This window comes from Mirounga leonina, unplaced genomic scaffold, assembly GCF_011800145.1.
Source record: "Mirounga leonina isolate KUSES-001 unplaced genomic scaffold, KU_Mleo_1.0 Mir_53, whole genome shotgun sequence".
Taxonomy (NCBI): domain Eukaryota; kingdom Metazoa; phylum Chordata; class Mammalia; order Carnivora; family Phocidae; genus Mirounga; species Mirounga leonina.
Window position 1 is genome coordinate 65,212,641 of NW_023270807.1, and position 20,692 is coordinate 65,233,332.

A 20,692-nucleotide genomic window follows, 5' to 3' on the forward strand; every position below is an offset into this window, starting at 1 on the left:
AGAATGGAGAAGATGTTGAAAAGTGAGGCAGGACTAGATCATGCAAGGTGTTTTATGCTATATTAGCCAGAGTTCTCAAGATAAACAGAACCAAGGGATATATATATATAGAGAGAGAAAGATTTACATTTATTCCAAGGAATTGGTTCGATGATTATGGAGGTTGGGAAATCTAAAATCTGCAGTGTCAGCTGACAGGCTTCAGACCCAGAAGAGTTGATAGTGCAAATGAAGTCTGAAGGCAGTCTGCTGGAAAATTGCCTTTACTCAAGGAGGTTGCACTGTTTGTTCTATTCAGGCCTTCAACTAATTAGATAAAGCCCACCCACATTACGGAGGTCAGTTTTAGTCTCAGTCCACTGATTTACATTTGAATCTCATCCAAAAATAGCCTTCAAGTTGACATATAAAATTAATCACACATCTGACAAGAGTAAAGTGTTTGGATTTTATTTTAACTGAAGTAGGAAGCCATTGGAAGATTTTAAAAAGAGAATGATGAAATCCGATTTATATATTTAAAGCCTGCTCCAGGTGCTAGATGGAAAATTGATCCTAGAGGAACATGAACAGAAGCATGGAAAGTAGGTGAGAGGAGTACAAAACATGAAAAGAGCCCAGACTCATGGTATATTTTGGAGGTAATCTTTGACAGGACTTGCTGAGAGACTAGATGTGGGGAGTGAAGGAAAGAATGCAATCCAGGTTCATCCCTAGGTTTGGGACCAAATCAACTGAGTGTACAGCATTACCATGAACTAATCTGGGAGAAAACTGGAGAAAGAGAAACTGGGTGAATAACAAGTATGGGGTGGGAATATTAAATTTGAGATGTCAACTAGATAACCAAGTAAAGATATACAGTAAGCACATGTAGACAAGAGCCTGAAGTTCAGAGATGAGAACAGAATTTGGGATATTAATACTGGAATTATCAGAGTATAGATTATAAATTCTTATAAGATCACTTACAGGTGAATATTGATACAGAAGAGGCTATCCAGATTTTTTTCTCTTTCCCCTCCAAATTCAATCTCCACTCTTCTTCCCCATCTTTTGGCCCTGGAAGCTGCAAAGACTTCAACAAAGCCCAGTACCTACTGGCTTCTGGGTGAATTGGGTCAATGGAGAACCCAGCAGGAGTTTGAAGGAAAGAGAGGGTCATAATCATCTAGCAACTAGAGGTTGGTACAAGTCCTTGGACATTATGAAGGGAATCAAAAACATCCTTGCAGGCTATGATGGTTGACTGATAACTGTAGCAGGCAGAAACTATAGTCCAAAGCTCATGACTTAAATGTATCTGAGGGGAACAGAAGAGTAATTGACATTGTTCTGTGCCAATAGGGCATCTTTATAGGGTCAATACCTCCACTTTATAGAGATTTTACAAGACTAATTCAGTAGTGCTCCAGTTTCTAGGTCCTGTATCTCCTGCATTTTGTAGGGGTGTTGTGTATCTGTTTACATTTTTATTTCTTACCCTAGACTGAGAGAGGTCCTTGTAAATATATACATGCTTGTATAAACTGAGCAGTCTCACCATGCCTGGCTCACATTTGGTAAATATACATGTTTGTTAACTCCTGGAATGTCTTTCACCCTCTAGTTAGAATCTCAATTCTTATTTTTTCTTTTGTTTAAATATATTTTGTTATGAAAATATATTATACAAAAATATATAGGACAGCCTTCTAGTTTTTAATTAACATTGTTGAAATTATAGGGTCAAAGACAACATGGATGAACCTGAAGGACATTATGCTAAGTGAAATAAGCCAGCCAGACAGAGAAAGACAAATACTGCATGGCATCATATATGTGTGGAATCTAAAAAACCAAAAAGGTCAAGCTCATTAGAAGCAGAGAGTAACTAGAATGGCGGTTGCCAAGGGCTGGGCAGTAGGAGAAATGGGAGATATTGGCCAAAAGGTACAAACTTTCAATTATAATATGAATAAATTCTGAGGACCTAATGTACAATATGGTGGCTATAGTTGATAATACTGTATTGTATACTTAAATTTTGCTAAAAGAGTGGCTCTTAAGGGTTCTCACTACACACACATAGAGACACACACAAAGTAACTATGTGAGGCAATGGATGGGTTAATTAACTTGATTGTGGGACATATTTCACAATGCATACCTGTATTAAAATCACCATGTTGTACACTTTAAATATATGTAATTTTGTCATTTATACCTCATTAAGCTGGAAAAAAACCCTAAATCACTCATTTTGGAGATTAAACAACAAACGTTCAGAGAAACTGAGATTTACCCAAGATCACACATATAGTAGTTGTATTTTTTATTTTTTGAAGAGCCAATCTTGCTATTTCATATTCTACATTTCTTATACTGCTGTTGAAAAATTGATAATATTTTAAAAATCTCATTCAAATACAATTCAGTGAGTTTTCCTCTAACATATATACTTCTGGATAATGTCATATGACAAGACTCCAGATTTCATCCTTCTCAAAACTCCAGGTGATTTCTAATTACAAAATAATGTATAAAGCTTGCTTCTTGAATATTTAAGAAAAAGAAAAGAGGCAGCCATTTAGTTATCTCAATGCATTTATTTTGTTGGGAAAATGATAAAGTGTCTCAGGTTCATGAAGTTTACAAACAACTCCTTATGTTGAAAGTGTAACCAATGTTTCTATTTTATTTATATCAATGTTAATTTTGTTTCTTGAAGCTTTCTAACATTTACTGAGTAATTTTCTTTAACAGAGGCTAAAAATGTTAAAAAGGAAATTGAACAATAGATTAAGTAAAATAAGTTACCTAAATATTCTAAATGGAATAACTATGTCGTTAAAGCATGAATGTATGAATGCAAATCATGAATGCAAAGAGCAATACATTTTTAAATTATGTCAAGCCGTAGGCTTCCAGAAGAGCACCCTTTCTGGGCCGGTAGAGCTTTGAGTCCATTTGACGGCTGGCAGCCACGGTGTATCACTCAGAAGGGAAAAAGTACAGCAGACAGGGCCAGATTTTCAACCTATTTCCTTCTATCCCTTTCAGATAACTCTTGACGTCCTGGTTGCAGTTGCCCAAGCAAACTAGCCATTAACTGGGTCTATATTTCTAAGAGAGAGAAAGGTCTGTAATTTATGATCAAAGTCAATGGCTCTAAACTGAGGTTCCTTGTATTTTCTGGTCATCTTGGCACCCAGGTATGTGATGAGTTCACAACTCTCCATAAATTGCTCCAACTTCTTCTTATACTTCCTTCTGGTATATTCAGAACTTTTGGGATTGAAGGCTGTAGAAAATGTCACAGAACTGAATGTTTTCTGTTAGGTTAGTGAATCATTAAATTAAAAAGAAAGAGAACTATGTGTGTGAAAGAGTTACATAGCTATAACTGAGAAGATATCCAAATCCCAAGTAAGATTTGGGGATTATTCCATTTTAGATCATAACTGCCTCTATTCACCTTTCTCTATGGCATGGATTATTGAGAGCCGATCGTAATTCGTAGTCCTTGCTTTACTAGAAACTCAAATTTGTTATTTTCATTAAAATATTTGCTATCAACAATGATATTTCATTAAAATATTTGCAGTGCTACCAATGCAAGCAGCCGACTCAGCTCAACAATCCTATACATTCATCACATATACTACAAATGATGTTAAATTAGTTCTGAGTAGCATATCATTAAAGAAGACATACCTTTTAGGTGAAATGCTATATACAGTAGTGCAGATCTCTTTATACTTAAAAACGGGAATTTGGGCTTTATGCATCCTGCTGCATTCATTGCTTTAATTAGTGAAGTTGCGATACCCTGCAGCGGGGACAATGTAGAGCACATGTATATTTGAATTTGGCTTCTTTTCTCAGTGGCAAATAGATAAAGAGGCTATTCTTTGGTGTTGGGGATGGGGCCTATAGGTGGTTAAATGACCACTTAATGAACATGGAAAGGAACACAAAGTACTTTTGATTAGGAAGATTGAAAATTACAAATTGGCTGAACGTCAGGTGGCTGATAGATACATGGGCCTCATTACACAATCCTTTCTATTTTTATGTTTGACATTTTCCATAAAATATTAAAGACAAAAGAAGGGGTCCCTGGGCTTTGAGTTGTCTTGGCCCATTTTCTACTTCCGTTGCCAGAACTGGCCAGACTGCCTCTGCTGTCGGGACCCTTGACCACCTGGCAAGGAATTCCAGAGACCACAGTTGTCAGTCACCGCAGCAAAGATTCTGGAACCCTGTGTGGGCAAAGAAGAGGTGAGGCCCTCCTGATGAAACGTGGCCTTTATGAGACTACTCCTCTCTGGGTGAGCCTCATCTTACCTTTTGATATTAAACCAGACTGAAGGCTCACCATCTAGGCAAGTTGAAAAAAATGAAGTGGTTAAGAATTTCTGAGAAAGGTATGAAATTGTGCCCTAGGCATAAATTTTATAGAAAAATTTAAAAGAGCTTTTAAAATAGTGGTTGATTACTGGTAAGTTTTATTTTGTTTAAAAAGAGTTATATTTAGATGATAAGATGTAACTTGAGTAGCATTTGGGGGCATTTGCCCCTAGATTTGGGGAAAATATGACTTCGCCAGTTCAGTTGTGGTGGTATTGCAACTGGACACTTTTGAGCAGTGAATAAACCTCTCGGAGACCGAATCTGCACCTTTCAAATTTAAAAAGTTTTACAGACCCTGACATTCAAAATAAGAAATCTAACCACAAGTCAAATGTAAACAATTTCACGACAATCTGCTCTCTCTTCACTTTATTGCAGATATTTGGGAATTAGCTAGAGAAGCAGGGGTTCTTCTCACTTCTTATTTTCCCAGCCATCCAAAACCAAAATAGGTTCAGAGTGGATTTGCAGCTTAAAATCAGAAAACTCTGCCTTGAATTTCAGTGTTACCAAAATAAAAATTATTGTTAAAAAAGAGATCGTTGTACTCTACTAATGTATGTACACAGACAATCATGTAACTGAACCTGTTCCAGATATCCAGGCAAAGGAAGACTCGTGAGATGGATGGGCTCCTTCAACGGGGGCAGTTTGTACGGAAGCTTCTGGCTCCAGTATTTCTCTGGCAACCTGAGAACATAAAGATCATCAGATGGATGCTCACAAATACACTCACTGTGAATACACAGGAACGTGGATGCGTAAGAGACAAGTAAGAGATAAAGTTCACTAGGCTGATTTTCTCCACTGGAGAGAACGTGACAGGTGAGAAGATGGGGGCTGCTGGAGATCTGTGACCTGCAACTTTGCCTGGCCCCCAGTGCTGCTCACTTTGCTCACTTTTCTTGTTTTCCACAGCAAGGATAGCAAACTTTGTTCTCATCCTCCTGACTCCCAAGGAACCCTCGACACGGATGCTGTGTTATATAGACAGAAGCCCTTCCAAGGGCACTTCCTCAACCGCTCACGGCAAGCAGGGCTGCACACACTTCCTCTTTCCGTGGGGAGCTTACCTCCCATCAGAGCGGCCTCCACCCTCTCCGCCCGCTCCTCAGCCTTTAGATACCCCGCTCCCACCAGCCTCTCTAGAGTGATTTCTCTCTCTCCACTTTGGCATTTCCTTCTTTATTGGATCATCCCCATTCATCTGCATTTAAATGTGCTATCTTCCTCATTGAAAAAAAAAAAGGAAAAAGAAAAACAACCTTCACTCCTTCCATCCTAAATCATTTATAGCAACTGGTGTCTTTTCTTTTTAAACTTCTTCAAACCGTGAGCTTTAGTAGAGGTCACAAACTACCGCACAAATTCCATCCGATCTGATCCACACAGTATTTTTAGAAATTTAAATCAGTCATGAACATTAAAAAAACAAAAACAAAACCAGAACAATTTGGTTTAAAAAGAAAAAGAAATCTGGTTTCCAACTTGTTGTGAAACAGAAACGTCTGGCAGTAGATAAGTAGCCGCGGCTCTCCCTACCTGGGGCCTGCCTGCCTGCCTGCCCGCAGCAGACTCCACCGTGCCCTGCGCTCTCACACCCAGCCTGCTTCCCGCAGGTGCTTCTCCCCCTCAGCTGCTGTAGGTAACCTCTGTGTGTGTCACCTCTGGTGTCTTCATTTCCTCACCTCGCATCCAGAGTGTGGCACGCTGTAGTTACCTTCCACGCCCCCCACTCTACTGAAACCATTCTTGCCAGGATCACTGATGACCCGTTATAACCGAAATCTGACACACTTTTTAGCTCTTCTCTTGCTTGACCTCTAAACTGCATTTAAACTTATTGGCCAACCCCCCACCCCCACCTAGCTCCCGGACACTTTCTCTCTTCCCTCCTCCCCAGAGCCTCCTCGACCTGGCTCTCCTTCACTTCTCTGTAGGTTCTTCTTTATCATTTATCATTCTCCTTGCAAGCTCTTTTCCCCACATTTGTGTGTTGGTGTTTCTCAGGGTGTGGTCCTAAGCCCACTGCTTTTCTCACACCAGTCTTCATGGGTGACCTCAAACATGCTGTATTATTTTAGACAAGATCATTCTAACAGCCTTAGCACTGGTATTCCTGCCTCCAATCCATTATCAACACTCCAGTGATGGTCTCTCTCCGAAGCGAATTTGAATATAATACGCAAAACCAGTTAATATATTCATACTGCCTTTTGGGTCAAGTTCAAATAATTTAGGGTGATTTTATCTGAACTTCACCCTCTGGCCCTGCTCACCATCTCCAGCCTCACCTCTCAATCCTTTCCTTTTCTCTTCATCATGTCCAGCCATGCTGACTTTCTTGCAGTTCTGTGATTCCCCTGGGCCAGGTTTGTTTGTAGGTCTCTCTGCTTGGAACCTGTCCCTCTTTCCCTTCATCTACCCAACTCCCACTCCTCATTCAGGCCTTACCCCAACAGACAACTCAGCCAGACTTTGGGGCTACACATTACCAGAACTCCTGGCTTTTCCCCACCCTAAGTGCCGTCACATTCTGTTGTTAACAGGTATGTAAAGTCTAACGTACCTCAGAGCCTCAGGCTTTGGGACAGCATGAACAAGTTCTTAGTCATCATCATACATGTATGTATATATGTGTATATGCATGTATGTATGCATAAGTATGTCTATACACACAAATATATTTATGCATGTACACACACACACCAGCATGGTGCAATGAACATAGAAGATATTCAATATTGGTAACTTAGTGAATGGTCTCACCTCAAAAATTTCTCGAGTTTTTCTCTAGTCTCACAAATATATATATGATCACGATATTCTAAAGCAAATTTAATGTTACCAGGTACAAGGGCCTCATATCTGAAAGACAAGAAAAAAAAGATTGTATAATTAATATGCAGTACTATATAAATAAAATGTCAAAAATGTTTCCTTTTCTACCTATGCAACTCAAGGAAGAGATAAAACATTTTCCAGTTAAATAATAGTGATCTTTTAACCCAAATGTTAAGATTGTTATAGGAACTGCCGATTCTGAGTAGAGATATCACCCTAACCTCCCCCGAGGGTGAGGACCTGCCTGTGGTTTCCATCCTGATAGGTCACTGGACAGTAGCCCTGCAGCTCCGCGCACTTGGGGAATCGGCTCTTCAGCTCTGACAATGTCAGCCTTTTGGGGATCATGTCGGCAGGTGGTAGTGGATGAGGTGCTAACGGAGGCACATACAATTCTGGGTTCTCCAAAAATTTCTACAGGAAATGATTACAGCATAAGACCATTTAAAACAGGAGTGCTCTGCCAGTCAAAAACCCACGGGGGCTCTCCTGCTTTCTCCATTTTCAGCAGCAACCCAGCTGAGAGCTACTCTCTGCTCTGCAGTAACTCTTTCCCCAAGTGATGACATCCAAGGTCTCTCTCCTGATCTCTCCCACTGTTCACTCACTCCCTCACTAATTCACACAGAACATATTTATTGAGCTCGTGCTATATGCCAGACACAGGGGAGTGCACATCACTTGCTGACCTGACTGCCGGCACTGCAGTATAATGAACTAGTTGGGTGCTATTTGGCAGGGGAGTTAACTCTCTAGCTTTAGTTAACACTCTGTAAAATGGAGGGGGCAGACCAGATGCATGATCTCTAGTGTTACTTCCAGTTTTCAAATTCTGTGACTGCCATTTATATATGCAGGAAGAAATAAATGTCACCTTAATAAAGTGATAAGAAAATTCTACCTCTTTAGAGGAAAGTAAAATGTTCAGAGGCATCTGATTAGTTTTCAACTATGAACCTTTATCTTCACAAATTATAGATATAATATTAGAACAGATTTGCATTCTGCTGCATTAAACAGAAATACAGTATACAGATATACAGGGAACCCTACTGATGAAAACATTTTAAAGCACAGGAGAGACATAGGTGAGATCTTTCTTCATTTCTTTTTTTTTTTAAAGGTTTTTTTTTTTTAAGATTTTATTTATTTATTTGAGAGAGAGAATGAGAGAAAGAGAGAGAGAGCACATGAGAGCGGTGAGGGTCAGAGGGAGAAGCAGACTCCCTGCTGAGCAGGGAGCCCGATGTGGGACTCAATCCCGGGACTCCAGGATCATGACCTGAGCTGAAGGCAGTCACTCAACCAACTGAGCCACCCAGGCGCCCGATCTTTCTTCACATCTACGACTGTGACTTCCCTTCTGCACTGTGGGAGCTTAACCCCCTGGATGCCCAGCTGTGGGCTGAGTCTTGATGCTCAGCATCCTCTCCATTGGTAGGAATCGCCACTGGGTTTCCCTCCCTGTTAAGCTGAGGGCCCATCACTGACCCTGAACCTCCACTGTATGCCAAAATATATCTTGGGGTGCAGTCTCAAGACTGGCCTCCAAGTTGCCTCATTGGTCCTAATGTCATAGGTTCCAATAATGGGGCTCCTGGTCCCCAGGTTCCTGGGTGTTCCCAGCTGTACCCACGCCTTCCCATTTGATGAATTCTGAGACAGGCATTTTCTTCCCTAGTAAATACGTGGATTTAGGAACAAACTTACATTCAGATTTTCCTGAGAACTCATTTTATAATAGTGCCCTCTGAATTCTGCTGCAAATTCCAATGAGTCAGTTATAGAGCAATCAACTAGTTCATGTGATTCTGCCAGGCTGATAGGGCAGAACTGTCCAAATTCGCCCAGGCGAGAAATCAGTTCTTGAGGTGTGATACATAACTTGTCTATGCAGGCAGCTTTTCCTATTAGTAACAAATTAACTACTATTATTATATTTTTTTCCATAGAGAACAGTGATTTTAGAAATTAAAATGATTTGAATTACACACACATGATACAAATGCATATACACTGTAAAATTCCAAACAACAGAGTAAAAAGTAAAAGTTTCTCTTCACACCTTCATCCTCTCAATTCAACATCCCTCCTAAGAGTAATCACCGTTGATTTGTACCTTTTTCAGACTTTCTCCTATACACTTGCATGTACACATTTATTTTTTGCACATAGCATGCTAATGCCACTATGCTGTAAACATTATTCTGCAACTTGCTTTTATCAGTTATTTATGGTCTTTGACATCTTTCCATGTCTGTTTATATGATTTACCTAGTTCTTTTTAACTGATGCATGGTATTCCATTGTATAAATATGCATATAGTTTACTTAGCCATTTATCTGTTGATGAATGTTTTGGTTGTTTTTAATTCTTATCTATTATAAATTATATATCTGTTATAAACCATATATATGTGTCATCACTCTTTATATATATATATATATATATATATATATATATATATATATATATATGCATGTCTGCATAGCCACTTAGACACACACATATAAATTTGCTACATATTTTTAATTTTTCTATGGGGTAGATTTCAAAAAGTGTGAATAGTTTTTGACATGATGTTACTGTACCCAGATGGCACACAAGAGAAGGGAAGAAATGTTTTTCCAAAAGTGACTAGGTTTACCCCAGAGAGTCTATTTTAAAAAGGAAGAGCCCAAAGTCCTTCAGTGAACAGGTTTGAGAGTTTTCTCCCCAATACTGCACTGGAATGGGGATTGCAAAGAAATAAGACATATTATAGAAAATGAAAAAATTTTTTCATACATCTTAGTTACAATGAGTAAATTTTGACCCTTAATATATTTTGTTAATGGTCCCTTTCATTAGTGAGAAGTTTTGCCTTTTAAAAATTATCATTATGCCTAGGAAGGTCTTAAATTAACTATAAAATTTATGAATCATAAATCATAGCTTGTTATGTGACAAAGTAAACATATAAAATTGATCCTTAGGATTGGGGCAATGGTCTACAAGCCAAAGAATGGAGAGGATTGATGGCAACACTGGAAGCTAAGAGAAAGACATGGAACAGATTCTCCCCTAGAGCCTTCAGAGAGAATATGGCCTTGGTAACACCTTGATTTTGAGCTTCTAGCCTCCAGAACTGTGAGAGAATACATTTCTGTTGTTTAAGCCATCCAGTTTGTGGTACTTTCTCACAGCAGGCTTAGGAAACTAAAACAATTATGAAAGACTGTGACTTCTTTTTGGCACTCTTTCTTGCCTTCTCAGCTTGTTCACTTGATAAAACAAAGGTGCCATGTTGGAAAGGACTATAAGGGAAGGAACTGGAAGTGGTCTGTGGCCAACAGCTAGCAAGAAACTGAGGCCCTCAATCCAACAACCCTCAAGGAACGAAATCTTGTCAACAATACATGAATGAGTGTGGTAGTAGATTCTTTCCCAGTTGGGCCTTCAGATGAGACAATAATCCTAGACAATACCTTGATTAGGATTGTGAGAGTTCCTAAAGCAGAGAATCCAGTTAAACTGTGACTGGATTCCTGACCCATAGAAATTGTGTGTTTGTGTGTGTGTGTGTTATTTATGCTGCTAAGTTTTGAAATAATATGTTATGCAGCATAAACTAATACGCTATTCCATCTGTTGTTTATGACACAGATGAAAAAGCTAAGAAGCCCTAATATTCCTTTCCTACAAAGAACATTACACTATAATACTATAGTGCCATAATATTATTCTAAAGTGTTATAATGTACAGTACTATGGTATAATAATATGTCTTATTATTGAAGTATATAGTATTATATAGTGCTATAATATTATACTATATGGTACCCCAGTATTACAATCCTAGCTGCTCTTTAGCTCAGATATGCTGAACCTCACAAATCCTGACAGGTTTAGTGACAGGGTAATTTAGAATCACATAACTCCAAGTCCTAAAAGATACTCAAATATCTCTTCTTCTGTATTCTTGATGACATCTGGCAATGCCCATATATCTTAATCTGAAATGTGGCAGAATGAGGAGGAATCTCTTTAATCTTCTAGCCCTGACCTTGCTCCATCTCATCAGTCAGAGTAAACTTTGGCCCCCTGATAGGAGAGGATCATTGGATAGCATACAAGGAAATGTGGAATGAAAAAAAAAAAAAAGTCAAAACTAAATTTAAACAATCAAGTACAGGTTAGATTATTACGTGGAAGTTGAAGCAGAAGATCAATAAGGTCAATTTCAATAAGATTAAACTATTCAAGGCAGAGGCAAGTATATATGGAATAATGAAATGGATACCATGGCACCTCATCCACATTCCTCTTCAGGGCTGATGCAGCCATCCCTCAGATGCTGGGAGTATCTGTGCTGATGGGTCACAGGTGCACTGGGAATTGCCCATCTGTCACAGGTTAACCCCCTCCCAGAGTGACCTGTGGTCAGTGGCAGGCCAATGGAGGGATATAGAGCCTGGCTCCTCCCCTCAATTGGGAAATTCTGAAGGTCCATCCTAGCTCCAGGGCTTCCCTATCAGATCTGCTGAGGCTTTCGTTTCCACCACATGGCAGGTCAGTTTCTCCCTCTGTCCAATTCTGTTGTCCTCACTTCCCACAGCTGTATCTCCTGATTAACATACAGGAAGCCCAGTGAGTTTAAATTTCAGATGAACAATGAAGAGTTTTTAGTGTAAGTATATCCCATGCAATGTTTGGGACATACTTACACTAAAAACTTGTTATTTATCTGAAATTCAAATTTAACTGGGCATCCTATATTTTTGGTTGCTAAACCTGGCAACTCGAATCCTGAGAATACTTTCCAATAAAGCTTCTGCAGACAAGTTTTAATCTTGTTTAAACTTGAGTCTGTTTCCAGGGAACTGAATCTAAGGTGTAGGGAGGGTGAAATAGGGTAACAGAAAGATGAAAGAGACACAAGTTTTGCTTTCAAAGTCTGCCGTGGAGTCTTTTACAAGTGCGATGCTTTCCAAAACTTATTGCGAGTAGGTTTCTAAAAGCCCAATTCTTTCTTCCCTTGTACTCATCATGCCTTGTAATCCTCAGGTGAAAACAAATTCCCAGTCTGCAGACAAACAGGAACCAGAGATACTGGTTATGCCCAAATAATGAAGCTAATCAAGATTTAATGATGCAGAATCCTCACTGCCTTGTGTAAGATTCTATTAGTCACATTGTTCTCATACCTCATTATATTTTCTCTGTAGTCCCATAGTTAAACAAAGTCACTAATCAGATGTCTGTGAGACCCCTATAGCTCAATTCTTTAGAGTCATCACTCTTCTTAGAGATATTAGATATAGATCACTTTCCTTCTATTTTATGTATTTTTAGACAAAAGTCAAGAAACTTATAGGAATATATAATCAAACATTTTCTTTCATGGATTCCAAATATATATATTAAAAGACATTTTATGCTCAAGTTTAATTTTTTATAGATTCAGCACTTATGTAATACCATAATGAATATAAATACCAAAAATAACTTTAATTCTAGATTCATAAACAAAATTTTGCCAAGTGTCATCCCATAGACCACTACTCTCATATAACCAGCATTCTTGAAATTTAGCTTCTTACATGGCATTCCAAACACTATAAATTCTTCTAGTGAGAGGCTATGCATTATTTTTATGTGCTAGGTTCACATAGGAATTCAATAAATGAAAGCTTGAGTAGTGGCAGTCATTTATGAGAACAATATACATGCCCACAATAATTGGATAGTACTATATACTTAAAAGATTGATTAAGATTGTGGGAACAAATGTTCAGATTGAATGAATTATGGTAACATGAATCAGGCATATGTAGACTTTCAATTAACATTTTATTCTATTTTAACAATTTAATGTTTTCTTACCTGCTTTTATCCTTTCCAGGTATATCTGCATATATTTATTCACCATTTGAACTTTCTTAATGACTTTATTCCACACCCACCATTTGCTGTGAAATCCATCAATCACATACCAGTTCTGATGCTGTTCTTGATAATATTTCCTAATCTCATCAATATTTTTATGGTATTTTGAGTTTTTGACAGCTGTTATCTGTGTGCTATTGTGCAGTGGATAAGGCAAACTAATAGAGAAACAGAATGAATGGAAAAAGTTGTTAAAAATATACTTTTTTTCCTGGATGATTAAAGTTCATTCCTTTGTCGTAGCTTTCATCACATACATTACCTTTGTTCCTTTTTTTTTTCCAGGAACAATCTTTTGAAAATCTCCTTGGAAGGCACATCCAACTCAAAGATGACCATGGGGATGATTGACCTAGCTTCCAAGAGACTCACTTGATATTTAGTTACAGGGTAGCCATCGATGACAACACTAACAAGGAGAAACATGAAAATAATTCCAGATTTCTTTTCTCTCCTATCTTCCTTCCTGTCTTCTAGAACCAGTCTATCTCTTTAGGAATAGCCTCTTGCTCTTTCTTTTGTAACTTGACTTATCTTCTTTGCACTTTGCCCTCTTTTTCTCTATATTTTTAACCTCAGTCAGCCCAAGAGCCAGATGTAGGGCAGCATACAGACAGACACAGCTCTGAATTCATACACTTAGCATCATAGAGCTAGGCTTTGGCAGAACTCAAGAGGTAACACGCATTATACCTTGAACATTGTGTTATTCAACCGGTGCTTTTATTCTAAGCATGAAACAGTGGAAAGAATACAGGCTTCGGAGGCAGACAGACACAGATTTGAGACCTAGCTTGACCTCTCTGAGTCTCAGTTTTCAGTAAAATAGGGGAAATGATACTTAACCCTGAGAGTTGTCTTAAAGACTTAGAGATCCGGTATGTAAAACAACTAGAATAGGTCCTGGCACAATGAATAGTATCTTAGTAAGGGATTAAACAAATATGGGAAAACAATTGTGCTCTAAGCTTGCTTTTATAGTAAAGTTCTATGGGAAGGCTGGGGGGTGGCGGTGGGAGGAGAGATGGGGAGTTGGTGAGAGGAGCCCTGTGATATCTGGGAGAGAATCATTCCATCAGGACCCATCATGCTTCTGAGCAGAAAGGACAGAGAATTTACGTGAGTCCCAGTCTGTGATAATGAGAGTATAACTATCAAACTGAGAGGAGGAATAAAGGGTATCCACACATTCCGAGAGGAGTGGCCCCCGAAGTCAGGAAACTCCCTCTGAGGAGGGAGCAAGCAGGGCCTGCTGGCTGATGGTCATCAGGAAGGGCTGGTTTAGAGGAAGTCACAGGATCCCCTTACTCAGTGCTCTCCAGCCAAGTCTCCAGGCACTAGTTCTAAGTTCCATGGCAGAGAGGATTATAAATTAATGCAGCCAGGCAAACCTAATAGACAACGTTATGGGAGTTGTGTTTTGGGGTTTTCAAAATAAAGAGTAGCTCAATTTCTTTGCTTGTGAAGGGTCGCTTGAGTGGCCCTCAAGTTTAGAAAAATTCAGGGTGATTGGCCAGTCACTGTCCTGGTATTAAGGTGAAATAAACCCCTTTTGACTCAAGGTTGTCTTCACAGAGATCCCTTGTGTGCAAAGCTGAATGCCAGGGAGGAGGTAACTCAATTTGTGTAAGTCCCAGGGCCTCCTCTGGGGGAAAAATCTGACACCCCAGAATCTGCTCTTCATAACTGAAATTAGGAGAACTGTCCAAAGACTTAAGGACCAGTAGCAGGGAAGGGCTAAAAGCCTCTTAATGTAATACAACCTTGAATAGATCAGTGGGATTCTAGGTCAGTGACCTGGGCTCAAGAGCAGGGCGTTAGGTTGCACTGGCTTTTACAACTGGGTATGACCAGTGGCTGCATTGGGTGAGTAATGGTAGGGCAGAGGATTGTGAACTGAAGGGAAAGCTCAAGCATGGGGCCCTCAGGTCCAAATGTAGCACTAAGGGAGGGGCACTGCTACATGTGCAGGGAGCTGGGCCAGTGAGAGACTATCTCCATTAGACCAATACCTTCTAGGGAACAGGGGAGGGCCACTCCTTCATCATTCCATGGAGCAGTGAGAAGGTCTACTAGACGTCGGAAGTCACACTGGCCTCCTTTGTTGGCAGTGTAAGCCCAGAGACTTTTGGACAACCCAGGGGTTGCTGCAGCGAGTGAAGTGGCCGCTTGCTATTCTGCCATATAAGTGTTCAAGCCAAGTTTTAGCCTGACAGAAAATTAAAATATATAACCATGAATGTGCCTAAGGTTTGAGAAGTAGATCACACCCTCTACCAGAGCTTTAAACCTTGTTTAATGTAAGTGTTTTAAATTTTGTTGGTAATTCTTAAAAGAATTCTTTAACTCCCTCCCCAGCCCCACACCCACTTACCCTGCAGTATTACATGTGCTTTCCATCAGACAGATTTCTAAGGCTTGAATAGCCAGTTCATCAGGTGCTGTCATTCCTTTATGAAGATGCCAATTTAACATGAGTGCCAGCTCTGTGTCTGGTTGGCTGTTTAATATGTAACGCAAAGCTTCTCCTACTGACAAACGCTTTAAGCCATATTCACTTGAAATTTTTTGGGCAACTGAAAAACATTAAAACTTTAAACTTATTCCATTTTACAAATTCATTAGTTAACCTTATTTCTAATTTCTGGCTAATTGACATCCACAGTGAGCTAATCTTCACATTCCCCAAAGAAATTTTGAAAATTAAAATTGTTACATTTTATTGAATTACTACTGTCAAAGGTCAATAATTATTAATACTTCAAGTATGTGGCTGATGGATCTGGTTAATGAGCCAACTCTGGGTTCTTCTCATAAAAAAACTAATATTTAAGTGTTTTCTTCCTTCTGCATGAGGTAACAAAAATTTTGAGAACTTTACATGGCATCCTATGTGTACTATTAATATTTGGCATTATGTCCAAAATAATAATCTAATGCTCCTGTGTCACTGGACTGGACTGTTTCCTTGTCTATCCATTTATGGACTCCATGCTGCAGTCAGAATAGCATACCCTAAACAGTTAGATCTCAGCTAATCCTATATGAAATAATTTTTTAAAAGATTCTTAAAATAGATTTTTATTTATTTGTCAGAGAGAGAGAGAGAGCACAAGCAGGGGGAGCGGCAGGCAGAGCAGGCAGAGGGAGAAGCAGGCTCCCCGCTGAGCAGGGAGCCCAGTGCGGGGCTCGATCCCAGGACCCTGGGACCATGACCTGAGCCCAAGGTAGATGCTTAACTGCCTGAGCCACCCAGGTGCCCCCTATATGAAATAATTTTAAAAAATTATAATGGTCTACCTGACATTTTATTTTTTTAATCTTTAAAAAATGTTTTATTTATTTATTTATTTGAATGAGAGAGAGAGAATATGCACAAGCAAGGGGAGGGGCAGAGGGGAGGGAAAGGGAAAGAGAGAATCTCTCCAGCAGACTCCTCACTGAGCACAGAGCCCAAAGTGGGGCTCAATCTCATGACCTGAGCCAAAATCAAGAGTTGGACGTTTAACTGACTGAGCCACCCAGGCGCCTCATACCTGATATTTTAATAGTAATTTACAGCTCATGAGGCAATTTTTCTTCTGTGACTTTATTTGGTATTTTCAACCATTCCATCAGATGGGTAGAATGGATACTGAAATTCCTTTTTTTTTTTTTTAAGATTATTTATTTATTTGAGAGAGAGAGAGAGAGCACAAGCAGGGGGAGTAGCAGGCAGAGGGAGAAGCAGGCTTCTTTCCGAGCAGGGAGCCCGATGTGGGACTCGATCCCAGGACCCTGGGATCATGACCTGAGCCAAAGGCAGACGCTTAACTGACTGAGCCACCCAGGTGTCCCTGGATACTGAAATTCTAATTTTTTAGATGAGAGGACTGATGCCCACTAACATGGAATAATTTGTCCAAGGTTACATAGATGTTGCTATTGGTTGAAAGAGGACTCACCTTGACCTCTGCTTCTCCTAAATGAGACCATAGGCAATGGCTTCCAGTAACTGTTAAATGTAGGCATGCTCTGTAGTGGTCTATATACCCTGCCTTATTATGTCTGGAGACTGAAGAGTGTAGAGAACACTGAGAGAGCCCATCCTATCTTATATGGAATGCAGATTAACTGACCACAGTTAGGGCCACCCCAAAGGGAAGCCCCTGTGAGAGCCAGAGTCCTTAATCTCAGCTTTGCCACAAATGCTGGAATAGGACCCATTTTTTTTTAAAGTTCTAATAATAACAAAGCTTTTATAATTTGATATCTTATTAAAAATTCACTTCTATCTCAACAAAGAAATGAGAAATCAAAACAATATGGTATTAACACAAAAACAGACACACAGATCAACAGAACAGAATCGAGAGCCCAGAAATAAATCTGCATGTATATGGTCAATTAATTTATGACAAAGGAGGCAAGAATACACAATGGGGATAACACAGTCTCTTCAATAAATGGTGTTGTGAAACCTGGACAACTACATGCAAAAGAATAAAACTGTATCATTTACACCATACACAAAACTAAACTCAAAATGGATTAGAGACCTAAATGCAAGACCTGAAACCATAAAACTCTTAAAAGAAAATATAGGCAGCTATCTCTTGGCCTTTGGCCATAGAAATATTTTTCTGGACATGTTTTCTTGGGCAAGAAACAAAAGGAAAAGGAAACTTTTTGGACTACATCAAACTAAAAATCTTTTGCAAAGTGAAGGAAACCATTAACAAAACAAAAAGGCAACCTACTGAATTGGATATATCCATTAAGGGGCTAATTTCTAAAATATGTAAAGAACTCAACTAATAATACTACAACTCAACTAATAGTAAATACTAAAAAACCCCCAAATAATTCTTTTAAAAAATGGGCAGAAGACCTGAATAGACATTTTTCCAAAGAAGAGATAACAGATGGCCAACAGACACATGAAAATATGCTCAACATCTCTAATCATCAGGGAAATGCAAATCAAAACTGCAATGAGATATCACTTCATACCAGTCAGAATGGCTAGTATCACAAGACAAGAAACAAATGTTGGTGAGGATGTGGAGAAAAGGGAACCCTAGTACTCTGTTAGCAGGAATGTAAATTGGTGCAGCCACTGTGGAAAACAGTATGGAGGTTCCTCAAGAAGTTAAAAATAGAAATACTATATGATCCAGTAATTCTGCTGGGTATTTACCCAAAGAAAACAAAAACATTAATTTGAAAAGCTATATGCACCCCTATGTTTACTGCAGCATTATTTACAATAGCCAAGATATGGAATCAAATAAGTGTCTATTGATAGATGAACAGAAAAAGAAGATGTAATGCACGTGCATGTACATGTGCACACACACACACACACAAAATATGGAATACTACTCAGCCATAAAGAAGAATAAGATCTTGCTATTTTCGACAACATGGTTGGACCAAGAGGGTATTATGCTAAGTGAAATAAGTCAGACAGAGAAAGACAAATACTATTATGATTTCACTTATATGTGGAATCTAAAAAAACAAATGAACAAACGAACAAAAAACAGAAGTAGACTCATAAATACAGAGAACAAACTGGTGGTTGCCAGAGGGGGGAGGTAGGGGGTTGAGTGAAATAGATTAAGGGGATTAAGAGGCACACAAAAAAGTAAATGAGAAATCAGATTGCTTTATCTACATTTCACCTTTTGCTCTGGTTGAGAGATCTTATTTTAAAGGTCAATGATTTGTTTTTTTGAGGAAATATTATGTTTGTGAACATTTAAAAAAATCTGTTTTTAGAGAGACAGAGTGAGCCCACGCGCAAGTGGCAGGGGTGGGGGAGAGAGCAAAAGGAGAAGGAGGGAGAGAATCTCAAACAGGTTCCACACCCAGCACAGAGCCAACTGCAGGGCTCAATCTCATGACCCTGAGCTCATGACCTGAGCCGAAATCAAGAGTCGGTTGCTTTACCAAATGAGCCACCCAGGAACCCCTATGTTTGTGAACGTTTAGAATATGACTATTAAAGATTCTTTCATCATGTTAAGAGGTTTAAATGGGCAAAACAAACTTTTCATCTGAAGAGCTGGAACACAAAACTCCCCTTTATTATTCCTGGTGACAAATTTATCTTTGACCTCATCTCTCCCCTTCATTCTCTATTCAGTCAGTCATTAAGTCCTTTATTTTCCTTTGAAGTATCTCCTGTATCTATCCTTTACATTTTATTCTCATTGTGACCAACCATTGCTCATGTTGTTATCATGTCATCTTGAAATACTATAACCAACCTTTTGTTGGACTATTGGCCTTAAAAAAAAAAAAAAAAAACAGTCCCAAGTTATACAAAATTCAAACATTATGGGGATATAGTTTACCAAGTGCCTTTTTCAACAATGATTAAGATAATGGATTTTCACTCTTTAAACTATTAACACAGTAGATTATGTTTCAATTTTTAAAAATCTTTTTTTTTTTTAAAGATTTTATTTATTTATTTGACAGAGAGAGACACAGCGAGAGAGGGAACACAAGCGGGGGGAGTGGGAGAGGGAGAAGCAGGCTTCCCGCGGAGCAGGGAGTCCGATGCGGGGCTCGATCCCAGGACCCTGGGATCATGACCTGAGCTGAAGGCAGACACTTAACGACTGAGCCACCCAGGCATCCCTCACCACTTTTTTAAAAAAGATTTTTTATTTATTCATTTGAGAGAGAGCAAGCAAGAGCATGAGCAAGGGGGAAGGTCAGAGGGAGAGAGAGAAGCAGACTTCCAGCTGAGCAGGGTGCACAACTTGGGGCTCAATCCCAGGACCCCAGGATCATGACCTGAGCAGAAGGCAGACCCTTAACTGACTGAGTGACCCAGGTGCTCCCACTTTTATTCACTACTTTTATTCAGCATAGTACTGGAAGTCCTAGCCATAGCAGTCAGACAACAGAAAGGAATAAAAGGCATCCAAATTGGTAAGGAAGAAGTAAAACATCACTATTTGCAGATTACATGATACTTATTATATACAGAAAACCATAAAGACTCCACCAAAGAACTATTAGAACTGATAAATGAATTCAGTAAGGTCGCAGGATAAAAAATCGATGTATAGAAATCTGTTTTATTTCTATACACTAATAATGAAGGAGCAGAAAGAGAAATTAAGAAAACAATCCCATTTACAATTACACCAAAAATAACATACCTAGAAAATAAACTTAATCAAAGAGGTGAAAGACCTGTACTCTGAAAACTGTAAAACATTTATGAAAGAAATTAAAGATGACACAAACAAATGGAAAGATATTTCATGCTCATGGATTGGAAGAACAAATATTGTTAAAATGTCCCTAGTAGCCAAAACAGATTTAATGCAATCTCTATCAAAATACCAACAGCATTTTCCACAGAACTAGAACAAGCAATCCTAAAATTTGTATGGAACCACAAAAGATCCCCAACAGCCAAAGTAATCTTGAAAAAGAAAAACAAAACTGGAGGCATCACAATTCCAGACTCCAAGTTATATTACAAAGCTGTGGTAATCAAAGCAGTGTGGTACTACCACA

At 39.0% G+C, this 20,692-nt stretch overlaps 1 protein-coding gene across 1 annotated transcript in view; it reads right to left on the reverse strand.

Annotated features, from left to right (window-relative positions):
* Positions 1–2,573: 2,573 nt before the first annotated feature.
* AK9 (adenylate kinase 9) overlaps positions 2,574–20,692 on the reverse strand; it is a 129,607-nt gene continuing 111,488 nt past the window's right edge. The window contains exons 31-39 of the mRNA XM_034991444.1: positions 15,543–15,744; positions 13,431–13,577; positions 13,106–13,326; positions 8,950–9,146; positions 7,484–7,653; positions 7,165–7,263; positions 4,983–5,085; positions 3,697–3,811; positions 2,574–3,283 (exon numbers count right to left, since the gene is read on the reverse strand). Coding sequence (XP_034847335.1) covers positions 3,081–3,283; positions 3,697–3,811; positions 4,983–5,085; positions 7,165–7,263; positions 7,484–7,653; positions 8,950–9,146; positions 13,106–13,326; positions 13,431–13,577; positions 15,543–15,744 — 1,457 coding nt within the window. The 3' untranslated portion in view covers positions 2,574–3,080. The remainder of the gene's footprint in view (positions 3,284–3,696; positions 3,812–4,982; positions 5,086–7,164; positions 7,264–7,483; positions 7,654–8,949; positions 9,147–13,105; positions 13,327–13,430; positions 13,578–15,542; positions 15,745–20,692) is intronic.